General features: G+C 44.6%; 2 protein-coding genes across 2 annotated transcripts; one reads left to right on the top strand and one right to left on the bottom strand.

Moving 5' to 3' along the window:
* Positions 1-131: 131 nt before the first annotated feature.
* On the bottom strand, positions 132-710 carry SETTUDRAFT_39438 (uncharacterized protein; the record flags this gene model as incomplete). Its single annotated transcript, XM_008027710.1, has 1 exon — positions 132-710. One exon carries the CDS (start codon positions 708-710, stop codon positions 132-134), a length of 579 nt encoding a protein of 192 aa, XP_008025901.1.
* Positions 711-1,150: 440 nt separating this feature from the next.
* On the top strand, positions 1,151-1,618 carry SETTUDRAFT_70173 (uncharacterized protein; the record flags this gene model as incomplete). The annotated part of the gene is made up of 1 exon (XM_008027737.1): positions 1,151-1,618. A coding segment is annotated over one exon (468 nt), but the record flags the coding sequence as incomplete, so codon positions are not given.
* Positions 1,619-1,699: the final 81 nt, after the last annotated feature.

Below are 1,699 nucleotides of genomic sequence, written 5' to 3'. Positions count from 1 at the left end.
AGCTAGAAACAACCTACTTAGATACTTGTAGGCCTAAGAACCCTACACGTCTTATATAGCCCTTCGGGCTGAAAAAGGACGTTAAACTAGAATAATAATAATAATAATAGTGTTCAGTTCTTTATCTAACTCTATCTTGAGCCCAAGAATCTTCCTGTAGATGAGCGAATTCTCCAGATTAAATGACTATTTCGCCCAATCCCAAAACGACCTCTGCCATGAACAACAGCGTCATGCATACTAAAACTCACACCATGACTTGGGCCAGGTCCATGTCTAGGGCCGAATGTAATACCAGCCTGGTATGGGACCGATACTTGAACCCTAGGAGTTGTTGTGTCGAAATTCACACGTAAAGGCCGTAAAGTGATGTCTACACTTCCACTAACAGTTGTATCCGTGATTCTAACGTTGTCAAAGCCAAAAGATCCAGAAACGTCTCGACGTCCTAATTGCCCTGGAATCCCGGCTCTAACAGTGTACGATCCTCCCACTTCCAATTCTTGTGTTTGTAGTAGAACTTCACTCTCTACTGCAGATTCAGTAACCCCAACAACAGGCCCCTCAACACTAATCTCAGCGGTAGCGACCACGGCCTCCATTTCCATAAATTCGATAGTGAATTCTATTACCGCAATAGTCCCAAGGATGAGCTGGCTAGAACATTTCCATAAGATGCTAGCAAAGACAAGCAGTGGGACGAAATACATTGCTTTTACAATAATGTACAAAGAGACTATAAGGTTTTCTATATGAGTTAAGTAAATAATAGGGATAGGGAGAGGCTATACAATTACAGGATGTATGGCAAGATAGCTTTCTTAGATAGTAGATAGAGAACAGCTGGCGAGTACTCTAGTGGGTTATTGGACGCTAGTGCAAGTATATAATAGGTAAGTAGCTAGAATAGCTCAGAAGTTTTATAATCAGTGTGTAGAGAGATGTGTAGGGCCTGTAGAGGTAGAAAGGGGTCTCAGATGATCTTGAAGCATGCTAAAAACTAACAGCCACTTGATTCATTGATCCATACGGAGGTGCCTCACAAAAGTTTTGTCCCACGCTAATCTCGGCGCTTCGGCATAACTCTTCTTGGCGCAACTCCCACCTTTGAGCTGAGTAGCTGTACGATTTGTCTGTATCTATCGTTACAATGTCTCCTAATACTGATCCTTACACCCGCACCTTAATTGTGGCGTTAAAGTCACCTTCTGTTGGCAAGTCTACATCACAGATCTCTGAACTTACTGATGTTCATCCTCGTACGGTCAATCGTATCTATAGTAGAGCTATTGAGGCTGGTTTCGAGCCAAACGTTCTCCCTCTTAAGATCCTCCCAGAGCACGTACAAGACGCCCCTCGCTCTGGCCGACCTTCAAAGCAGACGGATAAGGTAAAGGAGCAGATAATCCAACAAGTACGACGTGATAGATACGGACGAGAGAAGAGCTGCGCTGACGTTGCTGGTGCTCTCAGTCTTCAAGGAGTCAATATATCACGCACTACAGTCTGGAGAGTATTAAGAGAAGCAGGATACAGAAAGACCAAGCCGACGAGGAAGCCTGGACTGACACAGGAGATGAGGAGTGCTCGTCTTAAGTGGGCGCTTGATCATAAGGACTGGACATTAGAAGACTGGAAGAATGTCATCTGGACAGACGAGACGTCTGTTGTACTCAACCACCGGCGTGGCGGCTATAGA

Source organism: Exserohilum turcica (assembly GCF_000359705.1).
Source record: "Exserohilum turcica Et28A unplaced genomic scaffold SETTUscaffold_20, whole genome shotgun sequence".
Taxonomy (NCBI): domain Eukaryota; kingdom Fungi; phylum Ascomycota; class Dothideomycetes; order Pleosporales; family Pleosporaceae; genus Exserohilum; species Exserohilum turcicum.
This window is presented reverse-complemented; position numbering and strand designations above follow the sequence as displayed.